At 37.6% G+C, this 21,753-nt stretch overlaps 1 protein-coding gene across 1 annotated transcript in view; it reads left to right on the plus strand.

Moving 5' to 3' along the window:
• The window catches only part of LOC134533431 (uncharacterized), a 524,041-nt gene that overhangs the window by 25,822 nt on the left and 476,466 nt on the right, over positions 1-21,753 (plus strand). The window contains exon 5 of the mRNA XM_063370954.1: positions 17,552-17,600. Coding sequence (XP_063227024.1) covers positions 17,552-17,600 — 49 coding nt within the window. The remainder of the gene's footprint in view (positions 1-17,551; positions 17,601-21,753) is intronic.

A 21,753-nucleotide genomic window follows, 5' to 3' on the forward strand; every position in this document is an offset into this window, starting at 1 on the left:
CTCGCCCGATGATTCAACGTACTCCCTCTTCCCCCTCCTCCTCCTCCCCACCCCAACACTTGCGACCCCTCCGCACGGTGTCTGCGTGACAATTAGCCGGCGGTTTTTCCAAGGCGTCGCGCCCGGTCACGTGACATGGCGTGCGCTGGGGGGAGGAAGGACATTGTTCTTGGCACTCCCGCGTCTGCAGGGGCGTGAACAGGTGCCCGCACAATCAAACGAATCATACCAACCCCTGGCATAGCCATTAACGCAACCTCAGAATTTCAACAATGCGTTTTCATGTCATTAGATTAACTTTTCCAAAGGCAATTTCTACACATGTTTCACGTTGTAAACGTTGCATGGTTTGTCAAGGGTTCCGCCTAGTTAGGGGCGTATCCGTGTTAGTGAGGCGACGCCCGCTGGTGGCTTCTCGCGCGGTATCTCCAAGCGCGAGGTTGTGGACTTCACGTGTATATAGGGCCACAGTGAGATTTGAGTGGCATTCGTAACGTTATATGGCAGAAAATTAATATTAAGGTGTAATGCAAGTCTCGTGGCTGCTTTAAGATTCGAAGTATCTGTCCCGGGTGTTTCATGCCTAAACATTATTATTCTGAAAATACGGTTTAACAACGAAATAACGGAAACAGGACGACTCATCTGCCCATCAGTGTATTCTTAAATGATTTTCGTAAACATACGCAATTCGATATTTTAGGCAGTTCTCAAATTTCATCGTTTTTTTTTTTTGTGAAGCTCTGTACACCGTATGTGACTCGGATAGGCGGGGCCCTTTAGTTGCGAATTTTGTCCACAAAGATAAGCTACCAAATATTAAAAAAGTAGTCAAGTAAGCATTCATGATAAATACTCTTTTTATGTTATTATTTGTGTCTTATGGTTGCCCCCAGAAATACAAATTATACGGTACAAATTATATAATAAATATTGTAAAATATTGCTAACCATTTAATTATTTATATTTGTATTTTTAAGACTGCAAAAGTATGTTAGTTTAAAATTTTAATTTCTTAGTCACCAGTTAAATTTTGCAATAGTCAATAAGTGAACTGATTTCAGCGCATCCCTCCCTCTTCCACACTAATAAAAGTGCGGTGATACGGAACTACTGGGTTGTTTGACGAACGCCACGAGACTCGCTGCTCTCGTACCGTGGCCAACGGACGAATCAATATAACTCGCAGTGGATGTTTATAGTTCTTCCTGCGACAGCAATCCACTCCACGGCGCCGCTGCCGCGCGGCCGCCAGACCGGAAGGAAGTAAACCGGACTGGTTCCGCCCCCCCCAACGAGGTTGTCTTCTGCCCGGGAGGGGGTGGCCAGACGTACATCCCTGCATGGATGTTGTCCAGCCGATAACCTTGCGCGATGTTCGTCCCGAAACATTGGGTGAAGTGTAGTGTTTGTACTATGGAAACAGTTCTGAAGGACTGTATTTTATCTAAGTGACTGTGTTTAAAGATTCGACGTACACGCGGTGTGTAGAGCTCCAGATTAAAACATGTGATTTGAAGACTGTGCTCAAGACATCCGAGTGGTGTCTGTTTTTTTTAAAAAAAAAGCTTTTTAAAATACGCTGAGGGCGGATGAATAGTTCTGTTTCCGGATGTAATTTTCAAACTATTTTTAGAAGAGAAAATATTACAGCAGTTCATTTATGTCCATAATAATTATTAGGCCGGAGACATCCGGTACAGATTCTTGATAGAACCAAGGGACTTCCATTACATCTTCTGTTCTCATTTCTCCGCCATATAATGATATTATTACATCTCAGATTTATTAGTTGCCCTATGCACGACGAGAAGACTGTGCACCAGTCCACAGCATTGCGCTTAGAGGCGATACCGCGCTGGAAGCACCAGCGAGCGTCGCACTTATCATCCCACCTCTCTTAGACAGATACCCCTCTGACTAGACAGGCTTCTTTAAATACGAAAAATTTTAATTCGCATTTATTAAAAATTTTCTGGCGTGGTTAAGCACAATTTCCACAATGTTTTTTTTTTTGTGTTGCAGTGTGATAAAGTAGTACGTCAATTTTGTCATAGAATGCAATATTCTTACAATGTTCCGAACCCCATGTCTCCGGGTGTTGCCATCTAGTTGATCTGTCTTCCGCCGCGCGCTGCAGTCGAAAGGAGCGAGCGAGTCCAGCTCGTCCTTCTCTTCTTCAACACAAACCATCCTTTTCCCACCCCTGACGAGCTTGCGCTGATCCAAGTGCCGCGCATTACGGACAAATGGCACGGGAGTAAATGCGTCCCGCGGCGTTGCCAAGTTTTCCGGCCGTTGCTTCCTGCGCTTGTTTATCTAGTCCACACGAATTGTATTAAGAGGAATGAATTTTTTTTTTACCTCCAAAATTTTTGCTCAAAATATTCTAGCTTCATGTGAGCGTATCTGATTTGTGCTGACATGATGTTACAATTGTGATTTCAACACTATACTTACTTAAAAGTAAATAGGTTTTTCCTTAAAATTATGAATTGATGTTCAGCCCAGGAGGCATAGTTTCATACGGTTCACAAACTTAATAATTCTAAAAGCAACAATTCCGATGTGGGAAAGTGGGACACGAACCCATGTTCCCAGATTTAGAAGTAATCAGGTATACACTGGCTCCTAGCCTGCTGAGACCTGCTTCTGAAAAAAACGTCAGTATGCACAATATGACATCGAGCGGTTTGCACATAGAACTGTTGAGTCTAGTGTACAAGTTATTACATTTAGAGTTTTTTTTACTCTTTTTATGTATTATAATTACACACATAGTCGAAAACCATTGTTCCCAAGAGTAAGTAATTTTTCTTTATTCAGTTTATGCTTTGAAATTTTTTTTTAGATTTCAGATATTCTCATATAGGCTATCCATTTCTGACTTGGATATGGATTAACCAAACATAATATGTTTAAATTTATTTTCATAGTCGTTGAGGCTCCAATAAGCAAAATATTTATGTGGTTTAATTTTAGTCATTTTTTTAATGCACAACAATTAATGCTTAACGATTAATAACATCTGTTTCACCAAACTAGTGAATTCTTTACTGTTATAGATTATACATATTATAAAAAATAATTTCTAATAAGAATATCTTAGAAGATTTAATAAAACAAAAATAAATTGGCAAAAATTTGCTGTTTGAAACATGTACAAACTTTGACGAATGTGAAATAATAAGTTATTAATAGATACATGATCAAATAAGATAAACTATTAGCATAATGATATGAAATGAATTTTATATGTTTAAAAAATTAAAGTTTTATTATTAATTAAATTTTAATTCAAATGTTGCTTGTTTATATATTTAAAGTTTATTTTCAGTGTTATACGGTATATTGGCATGCTTTTCAGTGTTAATGCGAGTTTATCTTAATTCACATAAAAATCTCAGCAGTTCGTTGTAAAATTTATAATCCGATTCTTACAGGTAGCCTGGTACAGTATGTTCCATCCGTGTTATTTATAGAGCTATTAAAGCAAATACTCTAGAAACAAATACCTGATACCTTCTTAATTTTTGTGCCGCAAATCTGCCGTTGTTTCACCAGAAACAGAAGATATGCGCAGCATTAAATTTGTATTTTTTTTTATATATAGTAAAAAATCTATTTTCTAGGAAAATATTCTTTTTTTATCACTTGACAATTTTTTTGTAAACATGAACCTCCAGTGTTTCGATTTTTTTTTTTGAAATTAAGAAATGTTTGTAGACAGGAAATAAAGTACATTATTTATAGGGTAAATATATTGCACTTTCACTCATGCCACTGTTGAGAGCATATTGCTGTCTGGTATTGGATTCTAGTGTAGCCTACTTAATGTATCTACTCGTTGAAGAGGTTGTTTTTAAGCAAAACTAGTTGATAGAAAAATACAAAAGAGCTAAGAAAATGGTTTCCAGGGAAATTTACTTAAAAATCTTTTTAAAAAAAATTAATAACTATATATTTTTAGAGCCAGGCTTCATTTCGTTTTATTGGAATACTACCGTGTTGGAAACGTGATATTTATTTCTGGGAAAGATCAAAAATAAAATTTAAGACTTCACAGTCTCCGCATGTGTTTACGTTTATACTTGTTATATGATGCTGTTGCCCAACTACGTTTTTCAAGCGAATTATGTCCCAGGAACTCACAAAATTATAAATATCGTTTTACGAAGCAGTGAATTTTCAAAAAATCCTATTTCGAATTTGTAATGAAGCAAGCTTTTCCAATATAAAAATCTATCAATTTGGTTGTGATGTAAAAAAAACTATAAACACTGATTGCCATCTGTACTTGAGAGTAAAATAACCGCAATACAGAATATGTATATGTATGCATTTCACAGTAGCACACAAATTAAGAGAAATTTAAGCAAAATGTTGAAAATGCTTCAGGAAAATTGATTAATAAAGTTGATTACTAAAAACACGAAGATCCAAAGCTAATTTTTTCTCGCAATAGTGCACCAGAAACAACAAATTCACATGTACATCAATCCGATTGGATTTTTTAGGAATGGGTTTTTTGGTTTGTCTCTCATCAGCACACAGGTCGGAACCGGGCAATATGTCGACAGAGTGCGGAGAGAAAAAGTGGCAACACTGTCCGCTCTCTTTATAGCGACGGAGACTAATGCTGATGACAACCCGGTATTGCCTACGGCAGTATTTTTTTTTCTTTTCACCCACCTTCAATCCACCCACTAACCGCAAAATACCCTTCCTGTTCTCTCTTTCTCTCGCTTTTTTTTTAAGTTCATCCTTCTTTTTGTGGCATCTGGCTGCTTACCAAAAAAATAGTTAACAGGATGAAATAAACAAAGAGAAGCGGATGCCGCATTACGAGTCTCCCTCGGAAAAGGAAGGACGGAAAAGGGGCGGGGGGATGAATTTTATTTTCGTAGTTGTTTTGTTCCCTCCTTGTGAGGTTTCCATTTGTTATCGCGTCCTCCGCCTGTGCCGTATCTCCCGCGCAGTGTGTCCGCGGGGCGCAAGGTGGCGGAAAGCCCTGTTTTGACAGGTTCCCTCCTGTTTTGGTCGGGGGAGGGGGGGAGGAGTTCGATGACATCCCATTAGGACTGACGCGTGCGATGATTGGAAGAGACGTACCCGTCCGTCTCGACGCGGAGAGTTCCTAACAGGCAATTTCTCTCCTCCCCTCCCTTCTTTCCCCTTTCGGGCCCTATCAGACCACCTCCTGGCCCCCGTTGCGTCCGAACGAGCCATCCAGTTCATTTTTTATCCGGGGCGCGGAAGAAAGAGAGGACTTTCAGTGTATCACATCGGATACATCATTTTATTTTCATCCGAAGTGTTCTGCCTCGCCTGAACTGAATGAAATTTCTTGCTCCGAAAAAAAATCCCATTGTGGGGGTGGGGGGGTTAACATCTATATTTATTTACTATTTATATATACCCTTAAAAACTAACTTGAAATCTTTGACAACTATTATTAGTTGTATAAGTTAATCGTTCTGATTACAGTCGTGTTTGATGGGTTATCTCTGCTGTACGATTGAACTGGTTTTTTTTTGCTCGCTTGCTTAAAATAATCAGCAGTGTTAGAAATTACAGTAAATTTACGGACTTTCCAACGAAGATTTCACCTGATATAAACGAAGGGTTTTTAGTAATTTAAAACAAAGGTAAACACAGAGTGTTCGTACTGTATAATTAACATGTTTTTGAATGTTTTTATTTAATATACCAAGAATATTCTTTTGAATTCATGTCCAAAGTAAGTTTACCTACTTAGTGTCCTAAAATTTATGAAGATCCCTGGATAATTTGTAATTAGCGTTCTTCGTAAATTTGAGGTGAAAAATTTTAACAGTGAGTCAAAGAGATTTAAAATAAAATTACTCAGTCGTATATAGCTTAAAAATATATTGGATTAATTGCCTTAATTTTTTTTTGGTAGGGGATGGGGGGGGAACATCATGAATGGATACCGCACAAGCGCACACTAATTTATTAACTACACGGACTTGTGCCGGAGGTCCCATGTGGTAGGTTCCTGTTATTTTGATGACGCCACCGAGATACTCAGAATTAGTAAAGTGCGTGAGCAAATAATGCTCAAACCATGTCGGTTTTTCCAACAGCCATAGGTGGTGATTCCAAGAACTAAGTACAGGTCTTTATCAGCCAATCGCTATCAATTCCACGCACGCTCTTGTAACTCTGCGTGCGAGCTCGATTCATTTTTTTATACACTTTTCCTACCTCGAACACTTTTTGAACATGCAGTATGGGAAACAGTTGATGCGGAGTGTGGGTTGTTAAGGTTGTGGTAGTTGAGGTTTCGGCATTGATTGCGATCGGAATAATCAAGTCTAACCGACTTGTTTTCAAATAGTTAGCATTTTCAGTGCACTGTCGTTACTATCTCAGCCACACACACCCACCGTATATTACAACCGTATAAGGTATAAGGAAGGTAAACGTAAGTTACACATGTGCACAAACGTATTTATTTTTAGGAGACATTCTTTCTACAAACTTCGTTTTTGGATTTATATTTCTGGATTATTGTTATTATTTCCTTCGTTTCGATTTTAATATATTTTTTAAAACTATGTAATTTTTTTTTTAATTTATTTTAACTTTTGTTCCAGACAGTTTTAGTGAAATAATTACGTTTTAACGGATTTGTATTTCAGCTCTGTAATCGCGAAAGGTCCCCGCAACGCCATGGAATACAATTCTATGTATAATAGAATGTTATCTATATTAATCTGCGTAATTATGCATACAAAATACATTGATCATTGACGCGTGTATAGGTGTGCCTTATATTCTGCTCGTAAGAACTGTGAAATATGTAGCACGATACGCGACGTTGCGGTGCTTTATTTTAAGATATTCTGAAGCTGAGTACATGGCTATCCTTTTTTCCGGGCGTAACACTCTACAAATGCCCAGGATAAACCCTTTCTGCCTGGTTGCACTTAACGGGCGCAAGTCTCCTCCGAGAAGCGACTGTGAATCTCGGCTGACTTGTTACCGTGTTCTTCCATTGATGGACCACCTTATTGGCGCCGGCGCTATACCATAACTCCTCGCCCACCCCCTGCCGGGGTCTTATTTCATAATTCATTGGACGCTTCCTTTTGTTACAAGGCAACCATTTTTCTTCCTTTACGCCCCATACTTCCCCTCCTTTTTTTGTTGCCTTTCGCTTCCTTCGTTGCCAAAAGGGGGGAAAATGCAGGAGTCACGGATCCGTAAAAATCCTCCCTCTTCGGATTTTTCTTCTCTGTTCTCCCTTCTCATATTATACGAAGATTCAAATTTTCCCTCTAAGCCATCGATTTTTTCATAATTTATTGTTTTCATCTTAATTCCATGCGCGCACCGGAGATTTACTGCATCGTTACTTCATACATCACCGGATTATTCTCCTCTGCGGGCAAGCCATACAGAGTTTCCCCTCCGTGACTTCCACGAACAACCTGCCATGTTACTTTACCTGTTGGTTTTCGGAAAGTAACTACACAAAGTGAGTCCGAAATCTACTGACCAAACTTCTGCCGCAGGTTCATCCTGACAAAATAAGTTGAAAACCTCGAATACGACTACTGGTCTGAAATGATTCCCAAGGCTGATAGACACGTCTTTCAAGCTGGAGTTGAAAATTTTTTATTGTGATTAATAAATAAAGTATTTAAGATGGAACACTCAACGTCTGGATTGTGTTAAATTGAACGAAGTTCCACTACCACAGCGAAATTCGTCGCTGTAACAAAATTATTTCATTGAAATAATTGTGGGTAGCACCTCTATTGTCCACAATTTTATTTTTTTCGGCGTGGTACTTCCTCTACCCATTCCGACTGACTCTGTAGAGTTGGTTCCTAATCAGTTCAGTACGTTTTCTCCGGGTGTCCGTTCCAAGACGCCGGTGAGCTAGTCAAGCGAGAACTTGACCAGCTGAGTTACAAAGTATTCCGGATTTAATACCATTTACGTTTCATCATTTTAATTTTACAGAAGGGGGGGGGGGGGGAGCGGATCTAGTGTCCTCGCTGTCAGTGATGCATGGCAAGTCCCAGAAGTTAGGTCTTACGTTTCTGTGATTGCTTTTTCTTTCCACCCGATTCTCCTTTCATGTTTCTTCCGGGTTTACTTTGATTTTTCCCCCCTTGGATTTTTATAGCTTTATCATTTACTCTCCTTTTATTTTTCTAAACTTCTTTTTTATTTTTCAGAACTCTTGCGTTCTCTCGTTTTCTCGATCCCCATGTTTGGTTTTTTTCTTTCTTCTCGGTCGGTTTCCTTTTGTCCGCAGCGCTTACAGGGCAAGAACTCGGTCTGTCGAAGGGCGTGCCGAGGTCAAAACATTCGCAGTTGAGTCGTGTTTTAAGCGTCGCCAACTGAAGACGTCGCTTTGGCCTGCACTCCTTCAATCTATTGTACAAGGATTTTTTTTTCTGTACTTTATTCGTCCTGATTTACAGACATCTGTTTGTATTGACTTGGTAGTTTAGAGAATCGCATTGGCGGTTTTTCAGAGGTTTTTCTCGTTAATGGCTGGATATACTTTTAATATCAGAAAAAAGTTTCTTGATGAATTTCTTTTGTTTACTTTTCATCACCTGCTTAGAATAATATGATGTACGTGACAGCTTTTATCTTTTACTATTTACTGTATTTTTATTTTAATTTTATATTGGACTTTGCGTGTTCAAATAAAAGTTGGTTTATTAAGGTATTTATATTAATATTCCCACACATACGTACAAATGTACATAATGTATGCGCTTATCGAACTATGTCCGTATTTACGGTTTTTCGTTGTACATTATTTTGCGATGGGTCTTCGAATTCCTTTTTAAAATAAACAATACACATTAAGAAGCACCACAAAACAGTTTTATCATGTTTCGAACACATTTTCGTTGCACCATTGTGGTTTTGGGAACTTGTGAGATGAACCGACCGAACTGGCGGTCCACGACGATGATCTCTTATGGACTCAGCGCGAGATGACATATCTGGAGTTTTTTGCGAGCTTCGTGCAGTGTATTATTGTTATTGGACTTGAATGTTCAACGGCGATAAGGCGTGCAGGGATTGTGGATTCAGCGGGAAACGTGCCTACCAGCGCATGCGTGATTTCCTTCTTTCACCAGGTCTGTGTCTCCCCTGTTGGACTGTTTCCTCATCGCTGTTAGCCGTGGACCAGGCTGCGGGACCCGGGTGTATAGCGCGCCTCATCCTTAGATTGATGTGTGAATTTTAATGTGCATTTACTCTTTCTTTCTAATGCACACTTTCTGCCATTATCACTGTCCTTGTTTCAGTATACTGCGTTTCCAGATATATGCAAAGAGCACAAAAGTTTTGGACACAACTTTGTAAATAAAAATTATTGTTTTAAAGAAAAATTGTATTATTCAAAGTAAAATTTTGAATGAGAGTATTGGAAATACAGTTTCTTGTTTTATTTCATCAATATCACCAGGTGATAATATTCAAGTTTCTTTCCTAAGAAAATGTATTAGAGAGTCGCCATCTTGGTTTCAATCTTGTAATATATATACTATTTTTAAAATATATATTAGTATTAAATTTTTGAACGACCATAGATATTAGTTAATGGAATGTCTTGTTATTAATGGTTATCGACTACCACAAATATTTTCTCCCGTAAAATAATAATTGGTGTTTTAGAGTTGATATTTTTTTTTCATAATGTACCCCTACTGTAATAACTATACTAACTTTATCTAGGACTTAAAAAAATTTAAAAAAAAATTGGTAAAGTTTAAAATAAATTCTAAAAATTATCACGATCATCGATAATACAATAATTAATACTGTTAATGTTAACAAGCTAGGTAGTATAAATCTGGCATCAGTGGGTTACACTTGCTCAGTTACTGCTATCTAAGAGTGAAACAAACCGTAAGTGGCCCTGAAGCGAGCCTTGAACTACCGATGACTCTAATCCGCAGGACGATCGACCCTCTTTTTTTATTTTCTTCTATGAGGCCTACAGCTTACGCCAACAGCCAAAGAGTCAATTTTTCCTTAAAATATTGTTATATCGTAATAAAAAAATCAGCATAACATATGTTACACCCATGCCTTACCCGGGACTCGAACCCAGAACCCCTCGCACTGTAAGCCGTGTTAATTCCGCGGCGCAGGCATCCCCAGCGGGAGAAAAAAAAGGGGGGGGGGGGGGTAGTCCGCATTTTGACCTCAAACCACAGACCTCCGTCGCGTGTATCTGCAATGCGCGTGAAGCCGCGCATTAGCATATTTCCAGTCCCGGTTGCCGAGGTGTACATAACCGTGTCCCTAAAGGTCGTGCATTACAATGTTTTCCCCAATAATCTACTCACCCGCTCATTTCCAGCCGACCTCCGTGGCTAGTCGGAGGGTTTCGGTTTCCAGTCCCAGTAAAGGCATGGATGTAATTTTGTGTGTATATATATATATATATACATATAGTCAACAATTATATAAAGTAATTTAGTATGTTATCTAATAAGTAATAATAAGTATGACAATATAAGTTTAATAATGCGAGCGAGTCCTTCAGTACTTACCAGTGATGTGTAAACATCTAAATTAGGTAACGAGAAATTAATGCGTTCTTCGTTACAAATACACTTATAAATCAAAACTAGGACACGAAATTCAACGTAGAATTATTTAAAATAATGCCGAGCATGATAAATATACGAAAATGGTGTCTTTGACTATAATTTTTTTTACTCGAAAAAACTGGTAGTTTCCGCACCCGCCGCTAGAATTCGCTGCAGGGGCAGCTACGTCAACTATTAAATCATTCGATCTACAGAGCGAAAGCTTAAAATATATAACGAAACAGCTCCGATAAAAAGCGAAAAAGACTACAAAAAAAATACTGAACCTCGGCTTTGGACCTGGTTTTAGAGAAGGAATTTATTAAAATACTGCCCATCTTATTAAAATTCACAAAACACTTAATGCCATAATGTTTCCCTTTGTCTCTGTGAAATTTGGTTCGCGCCACCCGCCACAGATGGCAGCACCCTGGTTACACATTCCTGTTCCATGCGACTGCCAATCCATTCACACAATTACTCCTACCGAATGTCGTTTACCGAGGGCTGAGATGTTACTCATCAGTAGTAACTAATAACAAATAATAAATAATTCAAGGAGGATAGTTGTCACCCTGGTAGCACCAGGGAGGCAAGCATTGTGTATTAAAAAGTGGCTGTAATCGCTGAGGCGACCCGCTCACGCTTCGAGGGTCGTGGGTTCGAAACCAACACCCCGACATGACACATATTTACTAGCACTGAGTTGGTGATCAAGTGGTATTAAAACCTTGAGCCTGTGTGGATGAGTGCGACGTGATACACTAAAAAAAATTAAAAATAATAAATATCTTCCCACCATCATTTAATCTTCTGTGATATCCTTCGCATACATTTTACCGTTTGCATTATTACCTAACAAACAAAAAAATATCTGAAATGAAACCTTTTTCTGCTTTATTACTGAACTCACTTTAGAACTTAACAATGGTTGCCAAATTAATTTTCACGTTTCTCTTCGTACTGCGTTTTCATCACCCGCCGCTTTGTCGGTGGTTTGTGTACCCGTGGACCATTAGTCCGTAACTCATCGTGTTTTAATCGACTCAATCTATGAAATTAAATTTACGACAGTTTAAAAAAAAAGTATATTTTTTTAGTAAAATATATTTAGGATAGGCCTAAGAAAAAAAAACTACACTATTATTTACAAAGCATACATTTATACCGGATCGTAGCCATTCCGAAGGAGAGAAGATGTGTTCTTTTCCACTCAACTAAAATTTGTTACAGACTTTTGAATCCTATCGTGACCAATTCAAGTTATTTCCACTGGTTAAATGATGTGAAAGTTATAAGGGGTAAACTTCCGTGGGGAAAATGTATGGCATGTGAGAGTGTTACCCTCACCTATTTCAGTTAAATTATGTTACGGCAGTGACACAATTTTTTAGTGGTAATAGAAGTCTGATTAATTTTACAATATCCATGCGCTGAGTTTTCCATCGTATAACCTAATCACATTTTTTTAAATAAATAACTCATCTTTAACCTCCAATGCGTTTACCAGCTTTGGGAAGAACTTCTGACCGTAAGTTATAATTATGTTTTCAACTTTTTTTCCCCGTAAAAAACCTGCAGCCTAAGAAGCATGTAATTCTTGCGGTGATATATTCAAAACTTTTTTTTTTCGCGTCTGAATCGCTTAAGACATCCATGTTCAAACGCAGACTCTCCTGCTGTATTCTGAAAATTACGATTCTTCAAGTCTCGATGGTTATATCTCAGTGTAATAGATAAGTTTGGATAGTCAAAAGGACTTCACACAGGGTTATTGTTCGCGATAGGTCTACAACGTATTCGTGAGTATTAATGTCATACACTAATTTTTATTTTGTCTGCCTGGGAAATATGCTCTTGTAATTAATTCAATTACTCAATTTAATAATTATTTTTTATTATTTATAAAAAGCATTATAAATATTTCAAACTGATTTTTTAAAACAAACAACTCCTTATAGAACTTAAAATAATTTTTTTCTTGTGTGTGGGTATCTACGATATTTAGAGGGATATTTAATTTTTTTTCCTGAAGACTAAAAAGGAAGTTACATTTGGAAGAAGCTTTATGCAACAAAGGCAACTGAAGCTCGCAAAGATATCACTGCTGTACGGCCTGGCAGGGTGTATTCTGCAACTTTCTTGCGACGACTTAAATATTCCATTGGCTTCTCCAAACAAGCCCGCCGTGGACGACCCTGGGGATGGAAAAAGCACAAAGGGAAGGTTGATTGCGCCGGCGGCGATGAGTCCCGGTGATCTGTGCGCATATTTTCCACGTGCGCCGATATAAAACACGTTCAGAATTAATGGGAAATTACCAACAGCCCAGAGCGGGAACAAAGTTCATGAATGAGTAATTTGCAATCGCAGATTAGTATATTCTGCGAGACAGCAAACACGGCCAAATTGGAATTTCTGTTCCCTTCCGTGATGAGCTAGCTATCTAACCCCCGGAACTCTTTTTTTTTTTTTTTTTTTTTTAGAACAAAAATGCTTTCTTCGTCTATACAAAAGAATGCAAAAGAGTTCAAAACTTAAGTTTTTTTTTATTATTCTCGAATAAACTCTCTCCGTAGTATTAAGAAGATGAGAAAATAATCTTATTATTAAAATTTTAATCATTTTTTTTGTTTGTGAAAAACTTTCAGAAGTTCGATAATTACTTTCGTGTAAATTTTCGCTCATCTTGGATATCAGCTCAAGATAACATAAACAATATAAAACACTCTGTATAGTTAGTAAAGAGACTGACGAAAATTCTGTTTAGTTTGCTTAATTATAATTTAATCAGTTCTTATATAGACTAGTATAGTAATTGTACTTAACCAAATAAAAATCTTATCATATTAGTTCAAGCCTATAGTTAAGTAAATTGGAAATATAAATAAATTTATTAAAGTAGCTTAATGTTGACAGTCCACATGTTTGAGATCCTTGTTCCACATCCTGGTTTTACCACGCTGTTCAATAGATTGCCTGAGGTTGATTGAAACTGTGTGTGTGTGTATATATATATACATATATACATATATACACACACATATATATAATACAATTTTAGGATAACTACATGTTTTATAAAATTGTGTTTTCGCCGAACTGTCCGCCTTGAATGTAATTTTTCCTTCCCCTGTCATTTGTAAATAAACACGTCTTTCGTGTGAACTTCGGTGTGTGGTGCAAATATAGAAGGAATTTTTGAAAGTGTGTGTGTATATATATATATATGTGTGTGTGTTTATAATATGATTCTGCACGATGAAAAATTGTAAAAAGAAACTATTTTGGAGGTTTATATTTCACGTTGAAATGATTCATACCCTTTTCTCCAGAAAAAATAGATAGTGGGCAATATCAGTGATCACACGGAAGTTATTTAGAAATATTTTATCTTTGTTTTTTTCCGTTATTGATAAGCTGTGTGGACTTTTTTAAAACGTTTATAAGACTGCAACACAACGCTATTAAGAATGTTATACTTTCATTTGTTAATTCTATGTAGGCGCACTTTTAATACCACAATGTTCTCGCGAGATCAAGTTGTTGAATTAATGCAGAAAACCTTAAAAAAATTTATGCAATTGATTTTCGCATACATCTTCATTGCGAAGTTACAATTTTTTAATGTTGGCGTCTGCTCTGGAAATAGATAGCTTTCCTTTCCTATTTCGGCTTGGGTATTTCGTTGTGAAGTTGAGACGGTGGCGTTAACTTAGAAGCGCGGTTCTCAAAGCAGGAAAGGGCTGATACCGTTCGGCGGGACTCATGTTGAAGGGCACGCCTAGTCAATATATGCCTGATGACGGGAACGGGTGCCAGTTCCCGAAATGTCGCAACTGTTTTGTCACCGGTGTTGTCGTCGTTGTGCTGTCCATATCTTTTTATCTTCATCGTTTGTGTCGTATAATAATTACTGTGTTGTCTAGGTTCTGTTGTCTGTTGCATTTACTATTGTTCTTGTTGAAACCTTTTTCGTCGTTGTTAGCCCAATGTTTTCGTCTGCGCTGTAATTAATTTTTCACGATTAAATTACTTCCACGTATTTCTTGTGCTGTCTGATATTTATGCGTGAATGTGTTCGTATATGCTGTCGTCGTTGTTTTTTTTTTTATTTCCATAATACCTGCTCAGGTTCATCGCTGGGTCCATCTGATTGGCATTAGCTGATTTAGACATGATTTCTGTAGGTTCATGTTCTCACGTTTATTTCTTATTTTGCATTTATGAATTTTTTTCTTCCCGGGGCGGACAGTGCAAAACTGCAATGGCTTATGTTAAAGAAATTGTATTAAATTAGGTTGGTGGGTGCTTAAGGCGCGTTGATGTAACAACATAAAGATGGATGGCCTCGTCAGAGTGCGGCACCAACCAATCCGGTTTACTTCCTTCCGGTCTGGCGGCTTTGCGTCAGCGGCGCCGTGCCGAGTGGATTGCTGTCGCAGGAAGAACTATAAACATCCACTGCGGGTTATATTGATTCGTTCGTTGGCCACGGTACGAGAGCAGCGACTCTGCTTAACAAGAGAGTCCCGTTTTTTTTTCTTTCTAATTCATCCTATCTTATGTTTGGTTTACGGCATTGAGTGTGAGTAAAGATGAAGTGCTTCCGCAAAACCGCCAGAGCTTTTACCGCGATTAAAAAAATATATATATGTATAGAAGTATACGACATGGTTGGAGTTTTCTGTCGAGGGCCATCAATCAAAATTTCTTTTAGCACTGCAAAAGTTTTCTCCAAGAGCATATATATGTATATTTATATATAAATAACACAGCTCTGACAGATTCGCGCAACCATGCTTCATGAGCCAGGTGAACGACCACGCGGTTAAAGCAAGATTCGTTCCATGTCGCCATTTCTGGGCCCAGTAATGCCAAACACCGGAACTTTGTGCGTCACTTAAGTTTTCTTTTAATTAATTTTTTTAGCAGTTAATTATGTGAATGTACAGAAAGTGGCGAATAATCATACACAGTTACAAAAAGAATAACAACGTTTTATTTCATAGGTTTTCTTATTAATTAATATTATAAATTTTAGTTTTGCCAATACTGTAAAACCATACTAACTTTATTATATTTCCTGTTTAAAACTCATGTTTAATTTTATATCAATGTTCGATGGGTGTTTTGCTTTTAAAGGTTTGGTGAATGGTGTACCCCTCGGAAGAAAAACCAAATAAAAATCACGCCTTTATTATGAAAGTATATATATTGAAATCATTAATTTCATATCGTGACAGGTCTTTAGAAATTATATAGCTAAAGTTCATTATTTTTTGCACCCAGTGGCTTTCAGGAAACGTTTTAAAACATACCACTATGAACATGCCAATTATCAAAATTCTTGTTTAAAATATTTTATTTTCCAAATTGCTTTTTATTAATGTTATATTTATCCGCTAGAAAATAGCTTTGACTATTAATTATGAAACTATAAAATTTTTCTGTGCTCTGTTTAATTGAAAATGCCTGCTTAAAATCTCATTGTCGCTTAGTTAATTTTACGAGGTACTTTTTGCGTTAGAGCGAATGATGCGCGCTTGCTAATCACAAAGTGGTTGATGTGCTTTGTGAGTTCTCGCTGCACTCATGAAAATGATTAGAGAAAGAAGAATATATCAGTATCTTTATAGGTTCACGGTGTATCATTTATGACGCTCAAGTGCCACCAAAAGAATACTGTGTATGAAGAACATCTCAAATCGAAATCATAGTTCATAACAGTTACATGTGATTCAGGGAATCATTGTACGCTTCCAATAACCAGTCGGATAACTTCTCTTTTTATTAACAATCCATATGGGTTTTTGGAGCCGAAAATTGGTTTCTACAACATACGTTTTCTTAGGAAGAACTCCAAACAACTGCTCAAATATTAATTCCATAAAATACAGGTTTTACTCTGCAAAAAAAAACATGTTGGTTTTTCTTTCAGCAGATTTAGTTTAAAGCCAGTAACTTAAACTTTTGTTCATTATAAACGGGGTTAGTTATAATCGTGTGTGTACATTTTTACAGTCTTATAGTAAATCGAGCTTATTAAGTATTTATTAGTGTTCACTCAACCGAGGTTTTAAAAGACGTGAGCAATGTTCACCGTCGCTTAAAGGCAAGGCGTTTAGGAGCGAAGCGTATTGCCAAGGGATTTTGTAGTTTGTTTAAAACTCCTACACTATTTGTTTTGTTAAAATGCAGCTTTATTTAATCATAAACACTGACATGGAAACAAAATAAACAAAGAAAAATAAAACACTATACAAATTAAAAAAAAATAAACGGTTTCTTTAAAAATATTATTCACGAGGTTTTTTTTCCCCACAAGAAAGATTTGTACACTTACTCTGCTACTATCACATATTAAAGACAGAAAAAAAGTGGCATTTTCATAATAAGTATATAATTAAATAAAGTTTACCTTTCGCCTCCTTTTGCTATCCATCCACGGTTTGTATAGATGACTCTAAGCTAATGAGAAACAACTATATAGACTAAACACCTAACTAATCACGAGAAACACAGCCAAGACATATCTAAAGTGAACAGCCAATAAACAAACATTTGCCCGAGCATCAAGAGGATAGTAGAGTCTTTTATAAAGTTCACTAAATCTTAATATTTTTCTTGTCCTTTTTAAATAAAATTATAAATATATCTTATAAACAAAAAAAATTTCTAGGAATATTTTAATATATTACTGAAATGTTTTAAGTTTTAAAAAATATTAGAAAAAAAAAATTTAATAAAAAATAATCATTGCAAGATATGTGAACGGAGTTAAACCACAAATATATTTAAATATATTTTAAAATAAGAGTTTTGTATATTGTAATAATGTAGCCTTAACATGTAAATATTTGTTTATGTTTTACTCTGGTTACTATTTGTATATTTATGTATGAGTGTTTCTATTATTTTCCCTAACTATATTTATTTTTTATTCCAGGTACGTAGACCCTTACGATGAAACATACAACAGTAATGGACTCATAAAGGTATTTGACTTATTCCTCATAATTGTTTTTTTTTAATTTTATTCTCCTATGGAACGTTATTGGTATCCCTTTAACAATCTTTAACTCAATGAGTTTACTTTATAGTTTATATTTTACTTAAAAAAAAACATTTTCGACAGCTGAAGGTTTTTTCCTTCCTTTTCTATGGTTAAACGTGTGTTAGCTACATAAAACCTACTAAATACGAGAAAGAAGGTGTTAAAATATTACCTGTATAGTAAAAAAAATACTATAGTTAAAATAAATATCATACAGTAACACTGAAAATAAAAAAACACTGCTACGAAGTTACTTATTCTTAAGTATATTTTACTTAGAAAGAAACTATTTGTCGTTATTGTTAGTGATACGCGATATCTTTCAAAACGCATAAAAACCTCCGGTTTTGTTTTAGTTGATGTGTGAGCGATTTTCAATTCGCATGGGTAGAGCATGGTAATAAAATTACAGTATCGACTGTAGTAAACATTATAACATCAGTTTATGGAACTTCCCCTCTTTCCTCGTGTGGTTAGGATGTGGGTAGCTGGAGTTGCCTCCCGTTCTCTTTTTTTTTCTTCCTGCTTTTCAGACGCATTTTTCATCGCGGGAAACTTTTACCACCGTACGTTCACGTTCCGAACATTGATATTTCGTTTTCGTGTTTTCGTCAATATTTATTGCTCCACTCTTTATATATCGGTTCTCGCAATACTATTTCCCCCCGCAGTGCTCGTATGTCAACAGGTCGTTGGAATAAAAATCTTTTTTTTTAAAAAAAAAAAAAAAAAAAAAAACCTTGGTGTGGGTTTCCCAGTATCTACCAGTTAGGTGGTACACACATGACTTTGACTTCGATGCGCGTAAAATTTAAATGTGTGCTTATTGTTTGTGAGCGTTTATTTTAATTGTCCCTTATAACGTCTTCATAATCACCGCTAAAAAGCCTCAGCGTTTCAAACTTCGTCGTATTTAAACTGCGTGTCAGTGTAGCGGCGCCTTGCGTTTTCTTGCTGAGCGCTGCTTCACATGTTGACATCCTGCTAGCAAGATGAAGTTAAGATCGGTTCGTTGTTCGCTTAAAGGACCAGCTTCCGGGGCACTCGTACGGCGCGCAGAACTTCAGACAAAACCACGTGATTTAAATACTGATCAAGAAATCTGTTTACAAAAAAAAATAAACATTTAAGAATACACTGAGGGCAGATGAGTAATTTTTATTTGTATTTTTTTAAATGTATATATAGGAGATTGAAAATGGCTAACATGCGTGTTTCCACACTAAAATTTTGTCATGAAATGCCAGGTGCATATTCTTAAAAGCACTCAATGGACTGGTGTTACACCTTTACACGCCATATCATGTTATGGTTCCCGCTCATATAGCATAGTTGCCCTACGCACGACGAGAAGTCTGCGCGCTGTACGACAGCGACACTGCGCCAGAAGCACCAGTGGGCGTCGCAGTTATCATCCCGCCTCACACAATACCATCCTGACTCCTCGAAGGCTTCGCCGAACCTACGGAGAGTTACGTAGTTTCCAATGCTGTCTATTGCAGGCGCAGTATTTTTGTCCAGTGGTTAGAGATTATGGCTGCTGAGACAATGGACCTAGGTTCATAAATAGGTGTTGTGTGTAGCTTTCACCTCAATACGTCGGAAGGTAATTGCGAACAAACTGCAGAATCATCCTTCCTAGTCTGTACTCGCCTTTGGTCATCCAAACCAGCATACGAGCTGATCACCCTCCATCATCCTCACAGGGTAACTATTTCCGCCTAATCAAACAACACTTAGCCTGCCGGACGCACGCTCCAGTTGCGCGTGCTGCCTACCTCGCCGCTCACAGGGGCCAAGGTACGCGTGGATCAGAGAAAGGGAGGAATAATGGTAGTGTTCTGCGTGGATTCGCACCCTTACGAGGCCATTTAGAAGGAGGCCGGTGTCCGCGAGAATGGTCCCCGAGGGGCGGGGGAGATGTCTCGACGGTGTCGTTTGGCCCGGAGTGCTCCGGAGTGACGCTAAAAGCTCCGGCCGGTCGTTCCGGGGTCCGGGTGGCTCCAGGGAGAGCTCCTCCTTAAGATGGCTGGGGTCAGGCCCGGGGGGTCATTAGCTTCTCCGCTCAGAGGTGCCGCCTACCCGTGGCTACCGTGGTGTAGCTGCACTGCTTGCTTATTTCATTCCGAACTGTATCAAGGCCTCCGCCTACCTGGGCACACATACGGTTTGTAGAACGTCAGGCAAAAAAATGTACCACGATCGTGATTTGAAAATTTCTTAATATATCCGACTGGTGTATGTTTACTAAACAAGATAGAAAAATACGCTGAAAACGGAAAAAATATATTATGGTTTCCGTGTTCAGTTTTTAAACTGTAATTATAAGAGATTTAAAATGGCTAAAACACGTGTTTTCAGAATAAATTTTAGTCATGAAACACCCGGAACACATTTGTAAAAGCACTCACGGGACATGAATTACACCTGTGTTTTCATTTATCTCGCCATATAATGTTATCGTTACTACTCAAATCCCATATTGTCCAATACACGACGGAGAAGACTGCGTGCCAGTTCAGAGCCTTGCGCTTAGAGGCAATGCCGCGCTAGAAGCACCAGCTAGTGTTGCAGTCATCATTCGGCTTGACCAACACAAATTCACCCCTGACTGGGCCACCCCTTGTCGCCTTCGCTTCAATCTTAGGTGCTAAAGGGCTTGGCTTACAGACAAATCGACAATCCCTTCTAGTTAATTTGAACACTTTCGAATAATCTTGCTGTGTGTGTGTATTTCAAGCAATAAGGCGTTGAAATGTCGTATATTTGTACAGGTGTCAAGATTAATCTGGTGCAGTTGTTGACGGAAATGGCCGTCGTTACTCGATTACAAAATGTCTTAAAACTATCTGGATTGCGCTCACGCATAGAAATTCTCGCTGTGGTTTTGTAATGAAACAAGGCGTTAATAGGAAACGAAGAAAGTTTCTTTTTTCAGGCATGAAATAAAATAAATTTTTATGGAGACGAAATGGAAACAAGAGGACCCGTTGAAAATTACCACTAAAGGACACTAACATGTGTGCTTACTGATCAGCAATAGATATATTGTCGACATTTGAATTTTTATTTTTTAGGTTAACGCTTACTAACTAACGACTACATTTTATTCCAGAAGGCTCTCAAGTTACACATATTTTAACCTTGCAGTTAAAAATGCTACACAAGTTCATGCTCTACCTGGAGTTGGAACACAGAACCCTCGTTACCAAAGTTGAAGCTTCAACGAACTACCTTACGGAAGTCGATGGCCTTTTTAAAATGAACTGCAGTTTTAATCATTAAGAAAATGTGAAACCATCCTTGAACAAGAATACTGCTTATAATATGCCACCGCCAAGTTTTTTTTTTTTTTTTTCCTAATCCACTTCACAAGTGATTCGTTACTTAATTTTGGAGTGTGTACAAAGGCCGTTAGATCTCGCGTGTTGGGTGTTTTTTTCCTTCCTTCATTAGAATAAGCGATCCTCACACTCGTTTGAGAGGTCATGAGTTTGATACCGAGTGACTGCAGGTAGATGTGTGGTCCCGTTTGAGGTTTATTGCCATTTCGAGCGAACACCGGTGTAGCTCCTTATTGACAATGGCTATTATTATTACTCATGCAGTTTTTTTTTCACTGCAGAAACTTTGTGTGTGTATTCGTAATGAAAAGGCAGAGTCACGATTATTACCGGATTCAACTCGCTTGGAGCTGGACTCATCTGCAATATATATACTCAAGCAAATGTAGTGTTTTCATTGGCCACCACCGAAGTCGATGGCTTTACATTATTTAATTGAGGTGCCATGGGATTGTAACACATTTCCATCGATTGTTTATGATTGGCTCAGGATCAGCCCTTGAATGTTAAGAGACCTCGAGGGGAGAGGGATGTGCTACTAGTTTAATGCCTACTTTGTTACCGGATGAATACGCTAAATACTTGTGCCTCTATTGATAGGCTGTAAGTTATAGAAGAAAAAAAACATGAACAACCTATTTATTCACTATCTCGTAGTAGCTCTTTGAAATAGAAACTGTGTTTCTTTTAATTTATTGCAGTTTTCTGTCCTTTGTCAGTAAGCCATGACTTTAAACTCGCGTAGACCCT

Source organism: Bacillus rossius, chromosome 6 (assembly GCF_032445375.1).
Source record: "Bacillus rossius redtenbacheri isolate Brsri chromosome 6, Brsri_v3, whole genome shotgun sequence".
Taxonomy (NCBI): Eukaryota; Metazoa; Arthropoda; class Insecta; order Phasmatodea; family Bacillidae; genus Bacillus; species Bacillus rossius.